Source organism: Nicotiana tomentosiformis, chromosome 11 (assembly GCF_000390325.3).
Source record: "Nicotiana tomentosiformis chromosome 11, ASM39032v3, whole genome shotgun sequence".
Classification (NCBI taxonomy): Eukaryota; Viridiplantae; Streptophyta; class Magnoliopsida; order Solanales; family Solanaceae; genus Nicotiana; species Nicotiana tomentosiformis.
Window position 1 is genome coordinate 113,212,582 of NC_090822.1, and position 26,721 is coordinate 113,239,302.

General features: G+C 37.9%; 3 protein-coding genes across 3 annotated transcripts; 1 reads left to right on the forward strand and 2 right to left on the reverse strand.

The window, feature by feature from the left end:
- Positions 1–3,394: 3,394 nt before the first annotated feature.
- Positions 3,395–8,305, reverse strand: LOC104094370 (tetraspanin-3-like). Its single transcript, XM_009600296.4, has 2 exons — positions 7,615–8,305; positions 3,395–3,933 (listed from the first exon to the last, which is right to left on the reverse strand). Exons 1-2 carry the CDS (start codon positions 8,125–8,127, stop codon positions 3,589–3,591), a joined length of 858 nt encoding a protein of 285 aa, XP_009598591.1. The 5' UTR covers positions 8,128–8,305; the 3' UTR covers positions 3,395–3,588.
- A 2,875-nt stretch (positions 8,306–11,180) lies between these two features.
- Positions 11,181–11,600, forward strand: LOC138902036 (secreted RxLR effector protein 78-like). Its single transcript, XM_070189846.1, has one exon. The coding sequence runs from the start codon at positions 11,181–11,183 to the stop codon at positions 11,598–11,600; it is 420 nt and encodes a 139-aa protein (XP_070045947.1).
- Positions 11,601–25,797: 14,197 nt separating this feature from the next.
- Positions 25,798–26,409, reverse strand: LOC138902037 (tropomyosin-1-like). The gene is made up of 2 exons (XM_070189847.1): positions 26,074–26,409; positions 25,798–25,989 (listed from the first exon to the last, which is right to left on the reverse strand). Exons 1-2 carry the CDS (start codon positions 26,407–26,409, stop codon positions 25,798–25,800), a joined length of 528 nt encoding a protein of 175 aa, XP_070045948.1.
- Positions 26,410–26,721: the final 312 nt, after the last annotated feature.

Sequence of the window (26,721 nt, forward strand, 5' to 3'; positions counted from 1 at the left end):
CATCACAGATGCGTTCAATGATAAAGCCCCCCTATGTACGAGGTTGATTTTAAAGAGGCCTCGGATACTCAGCAGTAGTATCGTTTCCGCTATATGGCTGGTATCGATCTCTGGTCGACTTTTGCTTTTTCGTAATGGTCCTAGAAGTCAACTGGTCATCTTCGACTCTTATTTTGGATTGATATCGATTATGCACGTCGGTCCAAGTAATAGCTGGGTACTCGATCAGATTTTGCTTCAGCCGCCGCGAAGCCCTCGAGCTCCGCTCATTTAGACCTTGAGTGAAAGCTTGAACAACCCAATCGTCTGTGACTGGTGGCAGATCCATTCATTTCATTTGAAAACGAGCTACGAACTCCCTTAGCATCTCGTTATCCTTTTGCATTACCTTGAACAGGTCCGACTTTCTGGTTTCGACCTTTATGGCTCTGGCATGAGCTTTTATGAAGCAATCTACAAGCATAGCAAAAGAATCAATGGAATTATATGGTAAATTATGATACCATATCATTGCCCCTTTTGATAGGGTTTCACCGAATATTTTTAATAATATAGATTCGATCTCATCATCTTCCAAATCATTGCCCTTAATGGCACATGTGTAAGAAGTGATGTGCTCGTTGGGGTCGGTCGTTCCGTTATATTGGGTATTTCGGGCATACGGAATTTTTTGGGAATTGGTTTTGGGGCTGCACTCGAGGGAAAAGGATTTTGAATGAATTTTTTCGAATCTAGCCCTTTTATCACTGGTGGAGCCCCCGGGATCTGGTCGACCCTAGAATTATATATTTCTACTTTTTTATTGTTGGTTTCGACTCGTTTTATGAGTTCCTCGAGCAATTTAGTAATTTCGGGAGTAGTCCCCGATTCTTGCTCATTTGGCTTCCCTATGGCTGGTTCTGTTCTGTGGGTGACTTCTCGAACCAGATTGGGCTCCGGCCTACTTTGTACCTGAGTTTGGCTCTGCAACTGAGCTATCGCTATTTGCTGGGCTTGCAACATCTCGAAGATCATCCGTAAGCTGACTCCGATCTCCTCCACGTTATGGGTGTCTCAAGCTACGGATCGAGTACCACCCTGAATGCTTCTTTCCGGTTCGGAATGCCGATCTCGCAAAACTCGATATCATTATCGAGCCCGCGTCCGAATCGGACTACGGGGTAACGACGACCGACACAGGCCCTGAATATCGGTGCTCCAAGGCAGAACCGAGCTCGAACTAAGACTGGGGATTCGATCTAGCACCAAGCTCGAGTTAGTGCCAAGCTCACAGACAAGAGCCGTTACAACCGCACCAAGGGAGAGAATCTTGGTGAGAATCAAGGGAGAGACAAACCATCATTGGTTCTCCACTATATGTATTATTTTATATTATTACAAATAAAGTAAGTGACCCTCTACCATAAAAAGGGAGATAGACTGCAATAGGGAAGAACAATTAAGATTTCATTGTGCTTGTTCTTCTAATATTTTTCAGTCTTCCCTTCCATCATTTTCCATTTTCATAGCAAAAATATCTGCATCGTCATTTTGTATCAAAGAAATTTGCATACCCTTAGAACCATATCTAAATTTAACGTTATCTGATTTTTCGGGTAAACAGGAGTTAAGTTAAAAAATAGTATTTAGAATTTGAAATTATGTTTGGACATGCATTTCACTTGAAAAATTATTGCAGTTTTGTGAGTGGGGAAAAAGAAATTCTAAAAATTTTGAATAAGTGGTCAAAATTACTTTTTGATTTTTAAAAAATTCATTTTCGAAAAATTTTAAAAAACTTGGAAAATTTCATGGACAAACACATTTTTAAAAAATTATTTGAAAAAAAAAGGGAAAAAAAGTATGGACAAACGGGCCTTAATTTCTTTTCATGAATACTCTATTTCGGCTATATTTTTTCCAGATCTTTTTTAATTTGTGCATACCAGTAACATTCCCAAAGCAACTATTGTAATCAGTAGCTAAGATTCTCAAACAACTGTAATAATTAATGATCGCAAATCGAAATGAAGGAAAGCTGTTTGAATCAATTTTTCTTCCAATGTGAGCGATCACGTTTAAACACCTAAAAGCAATTTCTATCCAATTTCCTAGATTTGACCTCTCTTTAGATTTTGAAATCATCACGTGCACTTGAGCATGTCAATTACTCCTATATAACATGCTTTACTATAATTACTCCCTCCGTTTCAAGAGAAATTATTTCTTTTTTAGCTTATGTCAAAAAGAATTACCTCTTTCTTTATTTGGAAATAATTTATCTTTATCCAATGATTTATAGCCATACAAAATATATGTGCCTCATTTTACATCACAAGTTCAAAAGTCTTCTCTCTTTTCTTAAATTTTGTATCCAGTCAAATGAATTCACATATATTGAAAGTGGGTAGTATTAGCTAATTTAAGTACGATTATCGAAAAGGAATTCTGTTTATGTCGGCCTGATGATGTCTGCTGGCGCAGAGGCATCGCTCCGCATAACGTGGCATTTCTTTTCACATATTAGATCAAAATCATATGTTGAGTATGATATTCTTTTTTCTTTTTTTTTAAATAATGGTTTTCGAATCAACTTGCATGTTTTTTTATCTATGTACATGGTGCATACTATCTCCCTCGACACAATTACCGAATAACTTTACTCATTAACGCTTAACCGATTACTGCTTGTTGTTTCTGCTTTTTTTCAATTTTTTTGAGCCGATGGTTTATCAGAAATAATTTCTATATCTTCACAAGGTAGGGATAAGGTCTACGTACACACTACCTTCCTCAGACCTCACATTATGGATTACATTGGGTTTTTTGTTGTTGTATTAACACTTAACCGAACAGAAAGAAACCTCACAATCTGAACCCTTGAACCCCGGTCTCTCATAATTTTCACCTACTTCATTGACCAAGACCACATCTTAAACTCCTATTTGGCCATAGATTTTGATTTCACTTTTTCAAAAAAAATTGAAAATATTATTTATTTATGAAATATGATCATGTTTTGGGGGAGGGGGGGGGGAGGGAATTCAAAAAATTTCAAGTTCCCAAAAACTAGTTTATGGCAGTTTTTAGATGAAAATTTTTCTTCCACTTACAAAACTTCAACTTTTCTTCAATAAAATGCATGTTCAAACACAACTTCAACTTTTAAAAATTATTTTTTAACACAACTTCAAACACTATTTTTTTCAAGTTTCAATCAAATATATGTCCAAACGAGCTAAGTTTCTATCTTAAGCGTGAACAATTCTGGTAATATTAAACAATTGAGAGGAAAAGCTGCTTTCCTTGTAATCTCAGTCTTGGTGCTCTATTTGAATATTGAATAAGTTAAAGTCAATAGTTTACTTAATCTCATAGCTTGCTGCACTAGGAAGGGACGAAACAGCCTCAGAAATACTAAGATAGTTTTGGAATTTAATTAAAGGAAAAGATACCACACTTAATACAAGATTTACAGTCAAGTTTTCTTGGGAAGAAAATTGAATGTAGAAGTATAAACAAAGCATTTTGTTCTAACAAGACTACTAGACTTACCAAACATAAAAAATACATTTCAAGCTTTACTCTGATGTTGTGTGGAAACTGATCTTAGAAGTGTATCCTGCTAGGTTGAGACTTCTCCATCCTAGTTTCTCCGTAAGGCTCATCGTTATCGATCCGTTTGTTGTGCCTAAACGCAGCGATAGCGACCATATACATGATCACGAGAATGATCAATATCACAATATTGATGACAGACACCTTTCTCCAACTCTTTCTAATGCTAGCCAGTACGCCAGCTTTGCAAGAGTTACAATTGTAGCAAAGCTGCCCTTGATCATTGTTCCAATTAACACAATCTGGATCAGCTCCAACTAGCCCTCCTCCTGGAATCCAAACTGTCTCATTCTGATAAACATAGCCACATTCTGTAGGAGGCTTGCAGCAACCAGACTGCATACAAATTAAGTTTGAGATTTTGTTAGACCTATTGTCTTTCTGCTCTAACAGTAAAGCTAGTTAGAGGTAGATATCTAGGAGGGGATCACTGAACCAATTGCTTTCAGCTCGATTATCCATTTATGTATAGAAAAAAGTATTCAATACAATATAGTAAGATCATACTCATTCTAAACTCACTAACTCTGGTCTTTGGATTCGCCCCTATGCGCATGAATCATTTTACGTATGTAGTAACTCGACACATGATGTGAACTCGGAGACTCATAAACTCTATTGCTAAAGAATGTGGTTCAATCCAGTATCTTGGATAAGTTTTGCTCCACATGCATGATTGTTTATACTTTCCGGCGATCAGATATAAATTGCCCTAGCATTACCATGCCTTTGGTAATTTACGAGGGACAAGCTCCACCAGAAGAGGTTCTCTACTTTTGGTATACTTCTCGTATATGGGCATTTTTTGCCCAAACATCAACAAAATTTATTATAAAAAAGAGGTCTAATTCAAGAAATATTGGAAAGGAAAGAGATATGTCAGGGTACGTAGGTTAGGTTGCCTATAGTAGATCCTTAGTGGAGTAGAAAAATATCTAGAAATATCAAAGACACCACATGGCCACACTTGCCCATCAAGATGTAAATAATTGGGGTCCTATAATTGGAGCTTTTGGGGCATGTTAGTTTCCCATCTTTTCCAATCAACATAGTCACTCAATCATCATCTAAACGGTGAACACTTTTCTTGATTCACAATAGCAGTAAAGGATACTTGTTGAACCATAAAATACTAAGAATTGATTGAAGAATTAATCTAAGTAAAGGCAGCCCGGTCCCGCGTTCACGTAGGGTCCCGAGAAAGGTCGCACCCCTGATGTAGACAGCCTAACCTAATGCAAGTATTAGTGGTTGCTTCCACGCCTAGAAAGGTCGCACCCCTTATGTAGACAGCCTAACCTAATGCAAGTATTAGTGGTTGCTTCCACGCCTCAAACGTCATACGGGGATAACTTTATCGTTGCTCGAAGAATTAATCTACTGAAAAGAATATCCCTTTATGGCAACTATATGACTTGCAACAACATGCACTACAAATACTTTTGTAGACATGTTGATCCTTGTTACATCAGGAAGATATTTTGTTTGTACAATTCTAAGTTGCATACAAGCTATAGTAAAGTTCAATTGGGTAGGACCACTTAAAATATATGACCCATTATACAAACCATTACTCTTTCTGAATAACCAAATTAGTATAATTTAAAGTGACCACCTACCAAGTTTTTTGTCCTGAATTAAAAACTTATCCAAGAAGTGATCACAAACTTTTTAAAAATGGAGTAATTAATTTCCTTGAATGGTCCATATATGAAAGAAGGACCCATCTACCTGTTTCATATGCATATTTAAATTTAGTAATTAATTTAGTTATGGGATAATATGGACCCATGCATAAACATGGAATGTGATTGTTGACCATCACGCTAACATGCCAACATGCTATGACCCGAACATGCACCCAAAAGTCATTTTAGTAGGAAAAAGCAAAGGAACGTGGCGTAACATGATTTCCTTCTATTTGTCTAAATTTGGATGTGTAGAGTTATCAGATACATGTACTGATAGAAGATAACAGGTATCTGATTGAATTAAGGTGCACAATTTTGGTGTGTTGAGTTATCCTGTATACATATTGTACATGGTGGTTACTTGAGGTATGCAACCTAGGCCGGAACTAAAAAGAAAAAGAAAAGGAAACAAAGGAAAAGGAAGAAAAAGAAGAAATCTAAGTTGAATCAGAAGAAACTAGAAAGGAACAGCAAAAGCTAGTCAAAACAAAAGGCAAAAGGGGCAAAAAAGTTTTTCTTTTCATCAGTTGCTGGTAATGGAAAACCCAGAAAATAATTAAGGATATTACAAATAAAAAGCATTAAAGCAAAATGATAATCTGAACCAGTCCAAAAGAAGCCAACCTCCAAAAGTTGTACCTCACATAAAACATGCATAGCTATTAGCAAAATTATTGTTGATTTGTCACCATTCTTCTATTCATTACAGGCCAAAAATATCACTTAATAGCAGCTATGATAATAGCTTTTAAAAGTGTGGATGAGGTACCATTTCATTAAACGACAATTAATAAGTCGGTAAATTGTCTTTATCACTATATAAATGGGTATTTCCACCCAACAGAAATATTAAAAGAGGAAAAGAAAAAACCCATTTTGCCCTAATGCACAAAAAGTATGATTATTCACACTGTCACAATTGACAGGTAAGCGTAGAACCTTGTAATAACCGGTAAATTTGTTGTCATGTGATCAGCAGATTACGGGTTCGAATCATAAAAATAACCTTTTATGCAGGGTAAGGTTCCGTACAATAAATTTTTGTGATCCAACATTCCCCAAACTTCGCACATAGTAGGAGCTTAGGGTAACGTACTGCCTTTGTTTCACAATTGATCAGTAGAAACTCACAATGAATCTATCAGTAGAAGTTGATTAATTGTCCTTTTTTATGTTTCTTTTTCTCTCTCTCATTGTCCTTCTCTCTTATATCAGTGGTGTCCTGATTAATTTGCCCGATTATGTCGCCCGCTATTCACTGCCTACTATCAGCATAGATATTAGATGACTAGCTCTTACGCTTAGGTAGATGAGTATGAAATTATCTATTATTTCACAATTTATGTGAATATATTTTTTTTTAGCCCGTGCTAAAAAAATATTCTCTTTTCTTAATTGGAAACAATTTACCTTTATGCAATGATTTATAGTCACACAAAATATATGTGCCTAATTTTACACCACAAGTTCAAAAGTCTCTCTTTTTTTAAACTATGTGCTCAGTCAAATGGGTTCACATAAATTAAAACGGATGGAATATAAGCTTATCTCTACTAGATTAATTTTCGGTGATTTTCGCTCACTTTATTAAACGTCATACCACAATTTTGGACCACTTGATGCAACTCACATATCAATAAATTAAAATATTATTTTTAAAAACATAGAAAACTGAAACATTTCCTGCACTATTATTGTGGCACCAACGTTTATTTCCGTAAAAACAGATCTAGCACTGGCTTCTAATTACTGTTCCTAATCTTGTTTCAAAAATCAAATGTCAGGTGAAAGAAAATGCTTTACAGGTGTCTTATAATTTCAAATTAAAAAATGATTACTTTCACAAAATAAGTTCCTCTTTTAATCTCTAATAATAAAATAAAATAAAAAGCAGTTCGGTGTACTAAATTACTATTATGTAGAGTCCGGAAAAGAGTCGGGCCACAAGAATCTATCGTACACAACCTTAATCTGCATTTTTTCAAGAGGCTATTTTCACAACTTGAACTGAACATCGTCACGTGATAATAATTTTACCGGTTACACTAACGGTACCCTTCCTTTTTTAATCTCTAATAACACATTAAATTTCATTTCCCACTATAAATTGTTCATATTATCTATTTTTATTGCTTTAGGCATCAATATCATAAATTTACTGGTTAAACTAATTCAGATTTAAACCAAATAAATTCTATACGGGGTAAAGTATTATCTACCAAAAAAAATTTTAATTTTCAGAACTCGAACCCAAGCGCGAAAAAGCCCATAACATAAACATTTTCTTTTCAAGAAAAATGGTTAAACAGGTTTTGACAGAACTTACCTCAACAGGACTAAGTTTTCTGAGGTAAAACATCTCAGCACTCTCAGGAATACTATTGTAAGTCCTTCTTGTCTTAGCACAAACATGTGAATCTCTAATACAAGAACTGATCTTCATCCAATAACTCTGACTTGTAACCCTTTCCTCAAGCCAACCCGAATAATCCTGCAAGTGATACTCCAAGTAAACCCGGTTCAAGACGGGTCGACCCGACCCTTTATCAGTGACAGCATAAGCAAAGATGACAAATCCAATCAAAGCAGCTATGATAAAGAACATAGCCCATAGATAAAGGTACATAAGGAAAGTGTTTCTATAACAAGCACCAGCAAATCCAGCTAAAGAAACAACCATAATTGAAACTCCAATTACTATTAATGGCCATTGAAGGAATTTCAAGCAGTCTGTGTTGTTTGCTCTGCTGCTTAGCCATATTCCACCACCTAATATTGGGATTGAGGCCAAGAAAGTGAAGAAGTTTAGTAAACCTATTAAATGGTTGCTAGTTCTCATTTTTTTTTTTCTGTGGCTAATAATGCAATCTTCCTGAAATGGACTTTTTTGTAACAATTTTTGGGTTGGGGAAAGCAGAGCAAAGAGTGTTTCTTAAGAAGGGGGAGTTGAGGGGTTAATGTAAGAGTAAGGAAAGAGAGGGGTCTCTCTATTTCCTTAACTTGTAGACAACTGTATAGTGGAGTGACAGAATCACCCCCTATATATTTGGTAGTATTGACTTGGTACAGTTGGGAATCTTGAGATGAGGAATGAGAATATTTTATTTATTTATTATTTTTATTTTTATTTTTTAGAAATAACAACAATAACAAAGGCACTATAATATCACTGGGGTGTGGGAATGGTAGTGTGCACGCATACCTTATCCCTACCTTATGAAAGTAGAGATGTTGTTTTCGATAGACACTCGGCTCAAGTAACAATGAAAATAAAGTAACAAACAGTAGCAACAACAATATAATATGAACAAATGGCAACATGTAATATAAAGAATCAGGAATAAAAAAAAACAAAAATAGTAGTAGTACTACTTATAAGACTAAGAGACTAACGATTACATGTCAACCTTACACTCTAATTCTCTACTTCCACAATTTACTATTGAGGGCCATATCCTTGATAAGTTATAGCAATGACATATCATGCCTAAAAAGAAATATTTTAAACAAAAAAGGTGAATCTCTCACAACTTAGTAAATGAGGTGAAAAAATTATTTTGAACTTTGGTTCCATACCGTATAACAACAACAAAAATAGCATACCCAGTATAATTTCACAAATAGAATGTGAAAGGGTAGTGTGTATGAAAACCTTATCCTTATCTTTTGAAGGTAGAGAGATTATTTCCGAAGACCCTCAACTCAAAATCAAAGGATAAAAGGAGTAGCAATCAGTAATAAACAATAATATAATAAAATAATTTAAACGAAAGAAATAACAAGTAGAAATATAACTCTATGAACAAGAAAATACTTAGGTTACATTAATAGTATATAAAAATTTAATACAGTACAATTTATTTGATTACATCCAGGGCCGGCTAGAGAGTAAGGATGCTCAAGTCATTGCCTTGTGCCCCAAATTCTAGAGGACCCAAAATATTATACTATATTATTATGTAGAAAAATTAACCCAAATAGCCGTCCACCCAACTACTTAAATCAAAAATAGCCGATTAAAGTATAACATATGCATAATTTATGTGTTATATATGAATAATTGTGTATAATAAATGTATAATCTATGTATATGACTAGAAAAAGTAAATAGTGAATATGACCGACTATTTGTGTAAAGATCCCTATTATGTATTAGTATATATCTTATGCGATTACTCTTAAGAGTCCAAATTTTAATATTTGGTTAAGAATGCACAAATGAGTGAGTAAAGAGCGATAAATCTTCGTCTTGTTAGTAGTATATTTATTTTCCTCTTCCGTTCTAATTTGTCCTCCTTCTTTCACATGATTTTGAGATTTCACTTTCCAATTTCAAGCTTTGTTTCTTTGATTTAGCTATTTTCTAATGTTTAATTGACCCATTGATTAGAACATGAGATCTTTTGTGTCTCGTTGTTACATGAATTTTGTGAAATATACCTCTTAATACAATTTGGCTTTAGGCCACCAACTTCGTTGAGCCGCCCCTCAAGTAATTCCTCTATTTTCCAGGTACATTCTTAATGACAATAATCTATCTCCTCGGAGTTGTGGGGGCGAAAAATATTTGAAATGCCTTACGAACCATTATATGACTTGTTATAAAATGTTAACCTATTTTTGCATGTTAAGTTAATTAGATGATATAAAGAATTAATACATTGGCATTGCACTAAAAACTTATTTCTTTTACATTAGTTTGGTAAATCAGTTTTAGAAAAAATATATAATATATATATTGACGGTATAAAAAATTTATACTCCCTCTGTTCCAATTTATGTGAACATGTTTGACTGGGCACGGAGTTTAAGAAAAAATGAAGACTTTTGGAATTTGTGGTCCTAAATAAGTCAAAAATGGGCCCAGAGTATTTGTGCGGTTATAAAAGTTTCTCATTAATGATAGAATTGTAAGTTCAAACAAAATTGTTTCCAAATTTAGTAAATGATCATTCTTTTTGGAACGGACCAAAAAGGAAATAGGTTCACATAAACCGGAACGGAAAGAGTATTATTTTTGTAATTTAATCAACTAGAGAAAGTTATTAATCTATTTTTAGAAATTACTATATCATGGTTAAGATGGAAAGTAACAATTTGTTATAGCTCGACCTAATATGATAGTTTAAAAATTATTTATAATCAGTATATAGAACATGAACTCTAACAACAAATATTTACTTCAGACACAAAGGGTAATTGAGGACAATGGCGATTTCTCCCTTCTCCTTTTGTTAAATTTCAGCTGTAGATTATATTTCGTAGAGATATTGATATTTTCCTTTATTTGACGTTTAAGGCGAACTTGTTTGATTGAGTGACGTTAAATGATTAAATCAAAGAAAGACCTGGATTGATATGATATCACTTAGTCAACAATTAATGATGCCTAGACTTATTTTGGCAGAAACACATTGGAGTAGTTTCTCAGAAAGTCATATAAAACATATAGTAAAAAATAAATTTAAAAAGTGTTAAGTTACATAGCGACAAATTAGAAAAAGAAGTAGGACATAAAATAAAATAAAATGGGTTTAAAAACAACAACGAGTTTTCGTCACTTTTCGACGACTTTGGCTTTTTTTGCTTTTGGATCTCGACTAGTTTTCCGCTTTTTTGCTCCTCACTAAAATATTTGACAAATATTGCCAAGGGAAAAAATCGTTATTTCTCATGGGGAAAAAAAGGAAAGTATTGCTCTCAAATTTCAAAACATTAAGATATTACCAATAATTAATTAATCAAACGTATTCAGAATTGTAACAACTATAGGGGTATCATGAAAGTTAGGGGAGGGTGATAGAATTGAGGGTGAGGAGGAAGGTGTCTATTTCAGACAACTAGTTCGGGGCGTTCTAGAACGGAAGCTATCGGAGGTTGGTGGAATAGTATATGGATAGGAAGAAGGATTTGCACATGGTGTTTATTTATATAGAGAAAGCGTATGACAAGGTTCCTATAGAGATTCTATGGAGATGCCCGGAGGCAAAACGTGCGTTGGCTGCTTACATTAGGGTGAATAAGGACATGTATGATGGAGCTAAGACGCGGGTTAGGAAAGTGGGAGGTGACTCGGAATATTTTTCGGTTGTTATGGGGTTACACCAAGGGTCTGCGCTCAGCCCATTCCTATTTGCCCTGGTAATGGATGCACTGGCACACCATATTCAAGGGGAGGTGCCGCGGTGTATGTTATTTGCTGATGACATATTACTGATTGATGAGACGCAAGGCGGCGTCAACAAGAGGCTGGAGGTTTGGAGACAGGCACCTGAGTTTAAGGGTTTCAAGTTGATTGGACGTGAGGCTTGAATCTCAGGTCATCCCCAAGAGGGGCAGTTTCAAGTACCTTGGGTTGGTTATATAGGGGATGAAGAGATAGACGAGAATGTCACACACCATAGAGGGGTGGGATGGATGAAGCGGAGGTTAGTGCCTGGAGTCTAGTATGACAAGAAAGTGCCACCGATTCTCAAAGGTAAATTTTATAGAGCGGTGGTTAGACCGGCCATGTTGTATGGGGTTGAGTGTTGGCCAGTTAACTCGCATATCCACAAGATGAAAGTAGATGAAATGAGGATGTTGAGGTGGATGTGGGGGCACACTAAGATGAATAAGATTAGGAATGAATATATTCGGGAGAAGGTGGGCGTGGCCCCCATGGATGACAAGTTGCGGGAAGCAAGGCTCAAATGGTTCGTGCACGTTTAGAGGAGAAGCCCAGATGCGCCAGTGATGAAGTGTGAGCGGCTGACTTTAGTGGGTACGGGGAGAGGTAGAGGGCGGCCTAAGAAGTATTGGGGAGAGGTGATCAGGCAGGACATGACGTGGCTTATGATTACCGAGGACATGACCCTAGACAGGAAGTTGTGGAGGTCGAGCATTAAGATTATAGGGTAGGAGGTAGTTGTGCATATTTCTACAGCGCACCAGAGTGAGGCTAGTCTGTTAGGACTTAGTCTTAGACTGTTGGTGGTTAATGTTGAGTCACACTACTCTTTCGTTCCTCTTAGTGCCGGGCCTTGTTATTGTTTTGCTTTTCATCGATTTTCTGGGTCTGGTGATGATGTTTTTTGTTTCATGATTTCTATTGATGATACTGATTTGTTGCCTCTTTTCGTCTTTTTTCGTATTCTTGAGCCGAGGGTCTTTCGGAAACAGCCTCTCTATCCCTCGAGATAAGAGTAAGGTCTGCGTACTTACTAATCTCCCCAGACCCCACTAATACAATTTCACTTGGTCGTTGTGGTAGTTGTTGTTGTTCCATTTAAGATGATTAAGACATGCAATACCATTTTAGTAGCCGGGTATTATTTCTATAATTTTCACGAGTATCAAACTTTTACTTTTATCGAATTGATTTTCAACTACTATTTCAATATTAGTTTACTACACTTATAAATAATAAGATTAGAGTCTTAAATGTCATACTACGATAGATGGTGAAGATTTTCCTTCTAGATACACTTGGGGTTAATAAAACTGCAAACTTGTGAGAGTTGAGGAGGTTAAGTGCGAATTGGCATAAAATAATTTTTTTAAAAATCAACTTATAAGCATTGAATAATTAAGAATTAGCAGAAAAGGAAATAATGCAGTTGACCGTCAGATATGTACGTGAAAGAGAGAAAAAACAGTGAACTCGGCAAAAAAATGAAGGAAGAAGCACATGGGAGAAGAAATGGAGGACATGGGCTGCAAAAATAAATAAAAAAATAATAATAATAAAGGACATGGGTTCCAGTCTCTACTTATCAGGGCAAATCTATTCTTCTGATCAAAATACCAGTAATGAGTATTAACTATGTCCAACTAACACACTGCAAATAGATAATAATTGAAATATTTAAAAAAAAAAAAGGTTTCGAATAAGTGTTTGTCTTACAATCTTGTTTCTATTATTTTAATTTCAACTTAAAATAGAGAATTTGAAGTTTGATAATTTTGTTTGAGGAGTTTTAAGCTTTATAGTAATAATTTTGGGAATCCCATAAAGATTATGACCTGGATTATACCGATTTTTTTTTTGAATCTCTATAAAAATGCTTTTACTAATTTTAAATTTTTTTCAAGTGAAATTTGTGTTCAAATTTGTAAGTGTAATGTTTTACAATTTGATCCAGTATTTTAATCTTAATTTGAAATATTTTCTTTTTCAAGTAAAATTCATGCCTTGCATATTTTCTCCACGTCACTTAGCTTGTGCCTCGGAAATCTGAATAATTATACCACGAAAAGTACTTTACGTATAAAGATGACAATGTAAATTTGTAGATTTCAGTTATTTTGTTTCAGCTAATATTTTTTTTTTTCAAAGTTCTTAAAAGAAGTGCTACTAGAAAAAATAGACACTTCAAAGTTCAAAAATGGAAACGAAGTTGACGAATTAACGAACAAGAAAGTGCAATTATTCATTGGCAAAATAAGTACCAATACAGTTGGTGAACAAAATATGAACGAACGAAAGAACGTGCATCATTTCATGTGTATGAACACTTTTAAATAATTCCTATAACAGCTTAGAAAAAGTTAAAAAACTATTAAAATGCCAAGTATTGAGGACTCGGGAGTAACTAAATGATAAGTTATTGTCCAGCGAATATTGGATTAAATATCTAAAATTAGTCTGGTATAAAGACAGATTTTGGGAGGCCGAGTATGTGAAACAATAAACTTACTTTATACCAAATTATATAAGTTAAAATATATAATCATGATCAAGTTGTCGATACAAATAAATTTTTACCGTAGGGGAGTGAGGTTGTTTCCATGCGGATTAAATGAGGAAAATGATGGGTTTTGGCGTGTGCGGAGAGGGGCGGATGTAGTGTTCAATTGACGGGTTAAATTGAACTCATAATTTGTATACGGTAAAAATCGGTTAGTCCTTCGTACGAACTGGTTTAAATGGTAATATATTGGATCGGAGAAGCGGCTTCGTAATCCCAGGTCGAGATCCGAAGTTAGGTCATCAAGGTTCGAGTTCTAGGACCGATCAATGACAAGCTCGGTACCATTATCAAGCTCGAATCCAAGTCGAACTATGATGCAAAGTAAAATTATCGAGCTTATGATTCAGAGAACGACCAACACTGACCCTGAATCAATACAGGGATCCGAGTCAGAATCGAGCTCGAGTAAAGATCGAGAGCTCGAGTCAAGACCGAAAACTCGAGTCAATATCGAGCTCATAGACAAGAGCCGTTGCAATCTCACTAGAGGAGAGAATCCTGACAGGAATTATGGAAAAACTAATTTATTATGGGTCTCCCACTATGTATTTTTAATTATATCTAAAAGTAGGATCCTCCACTATAAAGAGGATGACTACATTCCTGTAAAGCGATAGTTCTTTGCTTACATTATAACTCAAACACCATATACTTCTATATTGAAGAATTATTCTTTTGAACTTCATAAATTGATTCATCTTGCTTAGTCCTAAAACTCACCTTCTTTTCCAATCTTATTTATTTTGCATTCCGTATTTGACATTTCTATTTATCCTTACGATTTGTATTAAGCTATACCACATATCCTTAGAACTAAGTACAAATTCAACTCTATCCGTTTTTTGGGTAAACAGTTTGGCGCCCACCGTGGGGCTGAGGATAACAGTGGTTGTTTGATAAGAACCTGCAACACACACCGTTTAACGCTTGTCTTTTGAGGGTATCTAAAACTTCAGATTAGCAATGACAAAACCTCGATTAATGGCTTTACCTATCGATAATGAAGTCGGCCTTCAAGATGAAACCAACAACTTGATAGCCAGGGCCGGAAGGCCGCTTGTCGACGTCGTTGAAGCTCGAGTCGAAGTACAACTAGACGTTAATTCGCATGTGGCCCTTGAGGCAAACCAATGTTCTAAACCTGAACATAGCATTCATGGTGGTAATCGATCTATAGCTCAAGACACCCATAACATGGAGGAAAAACAGCGTCAGCTTGCGTATGATTTTTGAAATGTTGCAAGCCCAACAAGTAGCGATAGCCCAGTTGCAGAGCCAAACCCAGCTACCGAGCAAGCCGAAGCCTAGTCCACCTCGAGAAATTTCCCACAGAACGGAGCCAGCCATAGTGAGGTCAAATGAGCAAGAATCGGGGACTACTCCCGAAATTGCTAAAATACTCGAGGAGCTCACAAAGCGAGTCGAAGCCAACGATAAAAAAGTAGAAACATATAACTCAATGGTCGATCAGATCCCGGGGGATCCACCAATAATAAAAGGGTTGGATTCCAAAAAATTCGTGCAAAAGCCTTATCCCTCGAGTGCAGCCCCAAAAACCAATCCCCAAAAAATTTTGTATGCCCAAAATTCCCAAATATAACGGAATGACCGACCCCAACGAACACGTTACCGCTTACGCATGTGCCACCAAGGGTAACGATTTGGAAGACGATGAAATCGAATCTGTGTTGTTAAAAAAATTCGGAGAGACCCTCTTGAAGGGAGCAATGATTTGGTATCACAACCTACCACCGAATTCCATCGACTCATTTGCCATGTTAGCAAATTCTTTTGTAAAGGCACACGCCGGTGCCATAAAATTCGCAACAAGGAAATGAGAGCTTTACAAAGTAAAGTAAAGGGATAATGAAATGCTGAGGGAGTTCGTGTCTCCATTTTAAATGGAACGCACGGAATTGCCACCGGTCATAGACGATTGGCCGTTCAAGCTTTCACCCAAGGTTTGAACGAGCGAAGTTCGATAGCATCACGTCGGTTGAAACAGAATTTGATCGAATATCCAGCAATAACTTGGGCAGATGTACACAATCGATACCAATCAAAAATCAGGGTCGAAGACGACCAATTAGGAGCTCATCCCGGATTAGTACATCCAAACAGGTCGGCTATGTTGGCTATTAAAAACCAAAGGGACATAGACAGAGATCCAAGTTCAAACAGAGACCGATATCAACCATACGTCGCAGATCGAAAGAACAATGGTTCGGGATGCAATTCCGCCCGGAGCAGTCGATGAAGTGATCGAGGGCAGAATTCTCGGGGACTTATGAGCAAGAATGGATTTGACAAATATGTCGATCCTATAGAGGCACATCGGTTATCAAAATATAACTTCAGCATCGATGCATTATATCGGCAATCGAAAGAATCAAAGATACTAGGTGGCCCAGACCCACGCAAATCGATCCTTCCTAAAGAAACCCAAATTCGATGTGCAAATATCATGGTACGCACGGCCACAGGACCGAGGATTGCAGACAATTAAGGGAGGAGGCAGCCCGTCTATTCAATGAGGGCCACTTTCAAGAGTTCCTCAGCGATCGAGCCAAAAATCACTTTAGGGAAAGGGACGCCAACAGAAAAAATGAACAAGAGGAACCTCAGCATATCATTCATATGATCATCGGTGGGGTCGACACTCCACAGGGACCCGTATTCAAACGCAATAAGGTGCCAACCACTAGGGTAAAACTAACCCGAGATTATGTGCCCAAAGACACTTTATCATTCGATAAGGAAGAAGCAAAAGGCTTTTCTCAGCCCCACAACTACGCTCTGGTAATTTCTATCCTATTAAATAAAGTTCAAGTTAAGCGTATTTTAGTGGATCCAGGCAGCTCTGCGAACATCATCCGATCGAGGGTCGTGGAGCAGCTCGGTCTGCAAAATCAGGTTGTGCCCGCAGCTTGGGTCTTAAACAGCTTCAATATGGCCAGTAAAACAACTAAAGGGGAAATTATTATACCGGTGAACGTGGCTAGGACCATCCAAAATACCAAGTTCCACGTAATCGAGGGCGACATGAGGTATACTGCCCTACTTGGAAGGCCTTGGATGCACAACATGAGGGCAGTACCTTCGACTCTCCACCAAGTAATGAAATTCCCGATGTCGGATGGCGTGAAAATGGTATACGGGGAGCAGCATGCTGCAAAGGAAGTGTTTGAGGTCGATGAGGTAACACCGATATCAACACTCTCAACCTCGAAAAGATCGAGCATTAAATGTAAACGAGAAGTCAAATAGCAATCACAGCCGCCAGTCTCGACGGAATCGGGGAAGCAGGAAATGGAAGAAGATGAGGAGGATTTTTCGACCCCTCGAACTTGTCACGACCCAAAATCCCACCACAGGCGTCGTGATGGCACCTAGTCTCTAAGACTAGGTAAGCCCAATTACATTTTGAAGCCATTTGTTTTTAAAAGTAATCAAAACTAACAACAGAAATAATTACGATTTACAACCTCCCAAGAGTGGTAGTACTAAGTCACAAACTCTAACTGAATACATAGAATGATCACGAGGACCGAATATACAATACTGTTTGATTACAAGTTAACAGTACAATGAAATGAAAAGACTCCAAGGGACTGCGACGACCAAGCAGCTCTACCTTAAATCCTTACGATCCCGCTTTAACTCTGCTCATGTCCGTTGTCTTCAATACCTGGATCTGCACAAAAATGTGCAGAAGTGTAGTATGAGTACGCCACGGTCGGTACCCAGTAAGTATCAAGACTAACCTCAATGGAGTAGAGATGAGGTACAGTCAAGACACTCACTAGCCTAATAATCTGTGCAATATAATATATAAAATAATAGAAAATAAATAATAATAAGGGCAGCATAAAGCAACCAGTTATATGCACAACAGACAACAAGAATACCATTAATATCACTCAACAATTAATAAACACAATTACACCCAATTAAATCAAGTCTTTCAAATAAATGTCTTTCACATATAATTCTTCCAGATAACTCTCTTTTAAATATAATTTTCTGAAATAATTATTTTTCAAATATAATTCTTTCAATAAATCTTTTCAAATATAATTTCCTCGAATAAATATCTTTCAAATACAATTCTTTGATATAATACTTTGAATATAATTCTTTCAATTAAAAAAATCACCATGTGACACCTCATTTCATAATCATAAAAATACGGGTCTCAACCCTTTTTCATATTTTTCGTAAACACAGGTCTCAGCCCATTTTCATATTTTCACGGCACATCGTGCCCATAATTAAATCATCATATTTTTTCGGCACCTCGTGCCCTCATTTCATCTCACAACTGCATGGACAATTCACGTGCCAAATATCTTTACCATTTCATCACAGCACCTCGTGCCCATATTTCAATTTATAATCCGCCTGGCAATAGCCACAGGTTCTCAATTTCAACATAAAACAGTTTGTTATCAATTTACTATCAACAAGACCAATTGCACAAAGCATAAAAATAAATACAAAAAAAATCATAACATCACATAAAAATCATCAACACCACAACCCCACATCATCACACATCGTCCCCGACAATAGCCACCCTTATTGCTCCTATTGCCATCCTTATCACTCCTATAGCCACCCTTATCACTCCGCCCAGACAATATCAATAGCCACTCTTATTGCTCCTATTTCTACCCTTATCGCTCCTATAGCCACCCTTATCGCTCCGCCCAGACAATATTCTAACAAACACAACAACAGTGAAATGTCACCCTTATAACCACATAATATCAACGGTGAAATGCCACCTTTATAACCACATAATATCAACGGTGAAATGCCACCCTTATCTCCCCAAAATAATAACTCGCACGACACAATAATTTACACGAAAAATTATCACAGCAACATAACAAAAATCAATTCATATCACAATTTGTCCAATGGCCACAACCAAATTCCAAAGCTACAACCAAGTCAATTAATTTCACAACAAATAGCCAAAAGCTCTACACAATGTGTACAACACCCAAAAAAATTCAATAGAGATAGAAATTACTCAACATAAAGCAAAGTCTTCATAAAACTTAATTTTTGATAATTATATAAACACCTCTTCTTAAGCTCATTTAATTAATTATTTGCAGAGAAAAAATCCGTAATGAAATTAAATTCCAATAATTATCAAACCAACAAATTCACAGAATTACATAAATAATCAAGTAACAATCACATCAAATTATCATATAACGACAGATTCAACAACAACAAGGATTTAGGCACGACAATTAGATGATTAAATATATACCAACAATTATCCAATTTACCACACAATATGTTCAGGACTTTAACTCGATAAAATTTACACATATAAGCTGAGTACGTACTCGTCACCTTGCGTACACGGCTTTTCATATTTCACAAATGGCACATAAGACTCTATGCCTAAGGGGTAATTCCCCCACTCGAGGTTAAGCAAGACAGTTACCTCGACTTGCTCCAATTTAAATCAAGTAGTATGCCTTTTTTCTCGATTTTTCCAACTCCGATCGACTCAAATCTAGTCATAATTAATTCGATACAGTCAACAAAAATTTTAGAATCAATTCCATAAGAAAATACTATATTTTTCAATAAAAATCCGAAATTAACTCAAAAATTTACCTGCGAGGCCCACGTCTCGGAATCCGGTGAAAGTTACGAAATACGAACACCCATTCACTCACGAGTTCAACCATACAAAAATCATCAAATTTCGATATCATTTCATCCCTCAAATCGTGATTTTTCATTTTGAAAGCAATATTTTTCTCAACTCAAAACACAAATTAAATGATAAAAATGAAGATAAAATTCATGGAATATATTAAATACTAAGTGAAGAACACTTACCCAATTGAATTGCTTGAAAAACCCACCAAGAATCGCTCAAAATCGAGCTCTATAAGTCAAAATGTGATAAAAATGGCCTAACCCTCGATTTGAAAATCTTATATTCTGCCCAGGTGATTGTGCATCGCGAACGCGGAGAAAGGATCGCGTTCGCGAAGAAGAAAAATGAACTGCCCAGTTGTGCTTCGCGAACGCGAACTGCCCAGAAGAAAAATGAACTGCCCACGACTGACTTACGCGAACGTGAGCAAAGGGCCGCGAACGCGAAGAATAAGAACAGGAAACCTTCACGAACGCGAGATGCTCTTCGCGAACGTGAAGAAGAAACATGAGGCTGCCATGAAGAGCTTCGCGAACGCGAGTGTCTGATCGCGAACACGGTGGAGGAAAAGACAACCCTTCGCGAATGCGATGAGCTGAACGCGAAGAAGAAGTATAAGGTGGTCAGCAGTACCACTTCGCGAACGCGAGGTGATCTTCGCGAACGCGAAGAAGAACACCAGAAAACAGAAACATCAGTTCAAAAATAGAAGGAAATGGTCCGTAACCCATCCGAAACACACCCGAGGCCCCCGTGACCCCGTCTAAATATACCAACAAGTTCCACAACCTAACACGGACTCGCTCGAGGTCTCAAATCACATCAAATAACGTCAGAAATACAAATCGCACCACGAATCAAACTTATGAACTTCCAAAACTTCCAACTTCTAAAACTCGTGTCGAAACCTATCAAAGCAACCCGGAATAACGTCAAATTTTGCAGGCATGTCCCAAATGACATAACGGAGCTGTTCCAACTCTCAGAATCGCATTCCGACCCCGATGTCAAAAAGTCAACCCTCGATCAAACTTTCTAAAATTTTGAGTTTTTCTATTTCAAGCTTAATTCCACTACGGACCTCCAAATAATTTTTCGGACGCGCTCCTAAGTCCAAAATCATCATATGGAGCTAACGGAACTGACAAAACTCTATTCTGAAGTCGTCTTCACACATTTCTGACTACGATCAAAATCCTAAGACTTAAGTTTCCTTTTTAGGGACTAAGTGCCCAAATCACTCTGAATCATCCATAAATCAAACTCGACCACACACGAAGGTCATAATACATATTGCGAGGCTGCTCGAGACCTTAAGTCACTGAACGGGGCGTAAATTCTTAAAACGATAAGTCGGATCGTTATAGAACTTTTATCACCCCCCGAAGATTCTGACGCTACCAAATCTACGATCGAAGAACTGGAACATGTTATATTGATCGAGCATCTACCCAAGAAAAAGGTATACCTAGGGACGGGCCCCCGAGCTCAGGAAAAAACTTATTCAATTTCTTATTAATAACATAGATTGTTTTGCTTGGTCCCATTTAGACATGGCGGGAATCCTACCGTCGATAACAACGCATCGTCTAAGCTTGGACCCTAGGTTCAAATCAGTGAAGCAAAAAAGGAGACCTCAGTCCGAGATAAAGCACACATTTGTAAAGGACGAGGTAACTAAACTTCTCAAAATAGGGTCGATTCGGGAAGTAAAATATCCCGAATGGTTAGCCAATGTAGTTGTAGTCCCTAAAAAGGGGAACAAATTTAGAATGTGTGTAGATTATAAAGATCTGAATAAGGCGTTCCCCAAAGATTCTTTTCCACTGCCTAACATCGATAGCATGATCGATGCCACAGCCGGCCACGAGATACTTACTTTTTCGATGCCTATTCTGGGTACAATCATATTTAAATGAACCCGGAGGACCGAGAAAAGACCTCATTTATCACCAAATATGGAACATATTGTTATAATGTAATGTCTTTCGGGCTAAAAAATGCAGGAGCTACTTAACAACGTCTAGAGAATAAAATGTTCGAAGAACAGATAGGTAAGTCAATGGAAGTTTATATTGATGACATGCTAGTTAAGTCCCTGCGTGCAGAGGACCATTTGACTCATTTACAGGAGACATTCGAGATTTTAAAGAAATACAACATAAAGCTCAACCTCGAGAAATATGCTTTCGAGGTTGGTTCAGGCAAGTTCCTTGGCTTCATAGTATCAAATCGGGGAATAAAGATCAACCTCGATAAAATCAAGGCCATCGAAGACATCACCATCGTGGATAGTGTAAAAGCAGTGCAGAAGCTAACCAGACGGATAGCTGCCTTAGGCCGGTTCATTTAGAGGTCGTCGGATCAAAGCCACATATTCTTCCCTCTACTCAAAAAGAAGAACGATTTTGCCTGGACTCCGGAATGCCAACAGGTATTAGAATAATTGAAGCGATACCTGTCGAGCCCCACACTGCTTTACACTCCGAAGGTAGATGAGAAACTTTACTTATACTTGGCGGTATCGGAAATCGCGGTAAGTGGCGTCCTAGTTCGAGAAGAGCAAGGTACATAATTTCTTATTTATTATGTAAGTCGGACCTTAGGAGAAGCAGAAACTAGATATCCTCACTTAGATAGATTGGCACTTGCACTGATAAGCGCCTCTAGGAAGTTAAGACCATACTTTCAATGTCACCCCATATGCATTTTGACTACTTACCCACTTCGTAATATTTTGCACAAGCCCGAACTATCGGGCCGATTGGACAAATGGGCCGTCAAACTCAGTGGGTACGATATCGAATATCAATCCCGTACGGCCATCAAGTCTCAAATTTTAGCAGACTTCGTGGCCAATTTCACGACAACCCTCGTACCCGAAGTTGAAAAAGAACTCTTGTCAAAATCGGGTACAACATCGAGGGTTTGGACCCTCTTCACATATGGTGCTTCGAATGTGAAGGGGTCCGAACTCGCCATCGTGTTGAAACCCCTACGGGTGGCATTATTAGGCAATCTATCAAAACTTCTAGGTTGACTAACAATAAGGCCAAGTACGAGGCCATGATTGCAGGTCTCGAGCTAGCTAAAAGATTGGGAGCAGAAGTCATTGAAGCAAAATGTGACTCTTTGCTAGTGGTAAACCAAGCAAACAAAACCTTTGAAGTTCAAGAAGATAGAATGCAAAGGTATTTGGACAAATTACAGATAACTTTGCACTGTTTCAAGGAATGGACTTTACAACATGTGCCTCGAGAACAAAACAGTGAGGCCGATGCATTCACAAATTTGGGGTCATCGGTCGAGGAAGGCGAGATAAGCTCGGGGACTGTCGTCTAACTCTCGAGATCCGTGATCGAAAAAAGTCATGCCGAGATAAATTCTACAATCTTAACTTGGGATTGGAGGAATAAGTATGTTGAATACTTGAAGAACGAAAAACTACCATCGAACCCTAAAGAATCAAGGGGCCTACGAACCAAAGCTGCTCGATTGACGTTGGTTGAAGATGGAACACTATACAGAAGGATGTTCAATGGATCATTAGCAGTATACTTAGGACCAGGAGACATCGATTAGGTTTTACGAGAGGTGCACGAGGGTACTTGTGGAAATCACTCCGGTGTCGATTCATTAGTCCGAAAAATAATCAGGGCGAGGTATTATTTTATCGATATGGACAAAGATGCAAAGGAGTTTGTTCGAAGATGTGACAAATGTCAAAGGTTTGCACCAATGATCCATCACCCCGGAGAGCAACTTCACTCAGTCCTATCCCCATGACCATTCATGAAATGGGAAATAGATATCGTCGGTCCTCTGCCATCGGCCCCAGGTAAAGCTAAGTTCATTTTATTTATGACTGACTATTTCTCTAAATGGGTTGAAGCACAGGTGTTCGTGAAAGTAAAAGAGAAGGAGGATGTAGACTTTATCTAGGATCATATCATATGTCGATTCGGGATACCCGCCGAAATAGTGTGTGACAATGGGAAACAATTTGTCGGCAGCAAAGTGACAAAAATCCTCAAAGATCACAAAATAAAAATGATATTATCAACACCGTATCACCCCCAGTAGGAACGAACATGCTGAATCAATGAACAAAACTATCATTCAAAACCTAAAGAAGAGGTTGAACGACGCTAAGGAAAAATGGAGAGAAATCCTACCCGAAGTTCTTTGCCCATATCGAACAACATCAAAATCTAGTACGGGGGTAACCCCATTCTCCTTAGCATATGGCTCCGAAGCCTTGATTCCAGTCGAAGTCGGGGAACCCAATGCCAAGTTTTGATATACAACAGAAGAGTCAAATAACGAGGCTATGAACACTAGCCTTGAATTATCGGATGAAAAACAAGAAGCTGCTCTCGTCCAATTGGCCGCCCAAAAGCAGTGAATCGAAAGATACTATAAACGAAGAACCAAGCTTCGCCATTTTAAACTCGAGGACTTAGTGCTAAGGAAAGTCACCCTCAATACCTGAAATCTAAACTAATGAAAACTAGGACTAAACTGGGAAGGACCGTATCAGGTTCTCAAAAACGTCGGAAAAGGATCATACAAGCTCAATATTATAAACGGCAAACAACTATAAACAATTGAAATGTGTCACACCTAAAACGATACTAATGCTAAGGTACGACCCTCCCATATTCGTTTATATTTCGAAACTAACCCCTGCAGGAGTCCGATCAGGAGCTAGGACAGATCCTTCAATACAAAGCCCTAGGTCTGAAAGCACGCGTTGCACTCTTTTTTTCTTAAACCGGTTTTTATCCCAAATGGGTTTTACGGCAAGGTTTTTAATGAGGCAACCATTGATCGTGCTAACTTAGAAAAAATTTGACAGTATCCGAGGCCTCTTTACAATCGACCTCGAATACTGGGGGTGCATTATCCCCTCAAATATATCAAGTTCGATGCAAGAAAGTTACTTCATAATAACAGGGTTCTGATAGGAAAAATTATAAGAGCCAAATGGTCAAAATGAACCATGCTCATGTAGTTAGCCTGAGCCTTGACACAAAACATGGACACATGTATAATGACTTGCAAAGAAAAATTTCTTCTTTACCAATATCTTATATCCAAGAAAGATTTCCCTATTTCGAGATTTATTATGCAAATAGGCTTAAGGCGAATCAACGAGTTCGAGCAACACTCACTCAACTATAAATCCCAAGGGCTGCACCAACTTGAGTTCGAGCAACCATTCTCACTCGGGGACTATCTACAAAGCCTACGGGATACATTACTTCGAGTTCGAAATCGCTCACTCGAGTATTAAGCCTACGGGCTACATTACTTCGAGTTCGCAATCACTCACTCGACTATTAAGTCTACGGGTTACATTACTTCGAGTTCTAAATTACTCACTCGACTATTAAGCCTACGGGCCACATTACTTCGAGTTCGAAATCACTCACTCGACTATTAAGCCAACGGGCCACATTACTTCGAGTTCGAAATCACTCACTCGACTATTAAGCCTACGGGCTACATTACTTTGAGATCGAAATCACTCATTCGACTATTAAGCCTACGGGCTACATTACTTCGAGTTCGAAATCACTTACTCGACTATTAAGCCTACGGACTACATTACTTCGAGTTCGAAATCACTCACTCAACTATTAAGCCTACGGACTACATTACTTCGAGTTCGAAATCACTCACTAGACTATTAAGCCTACGGGCTACATTATTTCGAGTTCGAAATCACTCACTCGACTATTAAGCCTACGGGCTACATTACTTCGATTTAGAAATCACTCACTTGACTATTAAGCCTACGGGCTACATTACTTCAAGTTCAAAATCACTCACTCGACTACTAAGCCTACAGGCTACATTACTTCGAGTTCGAAAATGCTCACTCGAATATAAAGACTACGAAGTCCGAATTCGATCAAATTGCCTAAAACCTTATAAAAACATTCATAAGACATGAATAAAACGAAACCTTCACAAGACAGAAAATAAAACAGAGGCAAGACAGGAGAAGAAAAGATATTTGTATATATTTACGGGATTGTTTACATGATTGTTTGCAACATCCGAAATAGAAACTAAGGGACTAAGTGTCTTGGTTATCCCCGGGGGTGGTCTCTTCTCCATCGGGCTCCTCCCCGCTCTCGGACCCGCTCTTGCTCTCATCATCTTCATCATCATCATTGGAAACCAAGGCTGCAGCATTGGCTTCGAGCTCCTTATCCCCTTTTATCTCTTCAGTGAGGTTGAAACCTCGAGCGTGGATCTCCTCGAGGGTCTCCCTCCGAGATCGGCACTTAGCAAGCTCAACAACCCAATGTGCTCGAGTGTTGGCGGTCTCAGATGCCTCTCTTGCTTGTACCTGAGCAGCTTTAGCATCGGCCCGATAAACGGCCACGAATGCATCTGCATCGGCCTTTGCCTTTTCGGTGTCAGATTCGGCCTTAGCAAGTTCATAGGCCAACCGAGCCTCGAGCTTCTCTATTCTTCTTACTTGAACCGAGCTTTTCTCCTTTATACTTTGAAGATGGTTTTCGGCCGATGACAATTGGGCTCGAGCAGCCTCTTTCTCTGTAGCAAAGCGGTCCATACCCTCTTTCCACTTCAAGGACTCTGCTTTTATAACATCAACCTTCTCGCGGAGTTTCCCGATCATCTCAATTTTTTGCTGGAGCTGTGAGACCGAACAATTAGCCATCGTTCTGATATCGAGCCCATAGGCTTTTAAAAGTATCATTACCTGCTCAGACAGATCAGTCTGATCTTGGTGAGCTTTGGCCAACTCAGCTCGAAGGTCTTTGATTTCCTCTCCCCTTTGCCCTAAGAAGAGTTTAAGGGAGTTCTACTCCTCTGTGACCCATTGAAGATCGGTCTCGAACCGATGCAGCTTAGCTCGAGACCTAGAACATGCTTCTCGATAAACCGCCATGGCATGCGAAGAAGGAAGAAAAGAAGTTAGGAAAGAATAGCAAAACACGAAAAATAATATCAACAAAGGGAGTTAAGAGCT